This window comes from Rhincodon typus, unplaced genomic scaffold, assembly GCF_021869965.1.
Source record: "Rhincodon typus isolate 14 unplaced genomic scaffold, sRhiTyp1.1 hic_rhity00000069, whole genome shotgun sequence".
In the NCBI taxonomy this organism is placed as follows: Eukaryota; Metazoa; Chordata; class Chondrichthyes; order Orectolobiformes; family Rhincodontidae; genus Rhincodon; species Rhincodon typus.
This window is the reverse complement of record NW_025965707.1, coordinates 172676-173597: the sequence shown is the minus strand read 5'-3', so window position 1 is coordinate 173597 and position 922 is coordinate 172676. Positions and strand designations below refer to the sequence as shown.

The 922-nt window shown below is 59.3% G+C and overlaps 1 protein-coding gene across 1 annotated transcript in view; it reads left to right on the top strand.

Moving 5' to 3' along the window:
• LOC109926643 (low-density lipoprotein receptor-related protein 1-like) overlaps positions 1–922 on the top strand; it is a 25534-nt gene that overhangs the window by 7982 nt on the left and 16630 nt on the right. The window contains exon 7 of the mRNA XM_048621149.1: positions 627–816. Coding sequence (XP_048477106.1) covers positions 627–816 — 190 coding nt within the window. The remainder of the gene's footprint in view (positions 1–626; positions 817–922) is intronic.

Genomic DNA, 922 nt, shown 5'->3' with positions numbered 1-922 from the left:
GTCCCATAGTGCCCAGGGATGTGCAGGTTAAGGTGGATTGGCCGTGGTAAACGCAAGGATAAGGTGGATGGTGGTGGGTCTGTTTGCGATGATCTTTGGAGGGTCAGCGTGGACTCGATGGGCCAAACGCCCTGCTGGGGACTGCACGCCAACAGACGGGGTTAAGTTACTATTTGCTCTGACTCGAAGTTCTGTTGATGAAATGCCGGGGACTAACGTTGAGCCCATCGCTCCTTCCCTGAGACACACAGGCGAGTGGGGGGCTGTTTCCCCCCCCCTTCTCCCCTCACCACCCTTACCTCTGGCCTTTCGATGGGGGGGGGTCGAACAGGCTTTTGGGTGGGTGGCGGGGGGGTGTCAGGAGGGGAGTTACTCGCTGCAGGATTCCCAGCCTCTGACCTGCTCCTTGTAGCCACGGGATTGATATGGGGCTGGGGGTCCCAGTTCAGTTTCTGCTCAATGGGTAACCCCCAGGATGTTGGTAGTCGGGGAGGAGGGTTGTGGTGCGGGGTGGGGGATTCAGTGATGGTAATGCCGTTGAATGTCAAGCGTTGGGGGGAGTGTGGATGGATGGACTCTGTCTCTGGTTGGAGATGGTCATGGCCTGGTGCGTTGTTTCCCTGCAGATGTTGGATCGGTGGAAGGCCTAGCCTACCACAGGGCCTGGGACGCACTGTACTGGACCAGCTACACCACATCGACCATCACCCGGCATAGCATCGATCAGAGCCGGCCTGGAGCCTTCGAGCGGGAGACTGTGGTCACCATGTCCGGCGATGACCACCCCAGGGCCTTCGTCCTTGACGAGTGCCTGAAGTAAGATCGACGCTGTCAGCGCACACTCTGCTGCGCGGAAGAGGCCATTCAGCCCCCTTCTCTCTCTCCTCCTTGAGCCTGTCACACAGGGAACAGCAGGAGGAGG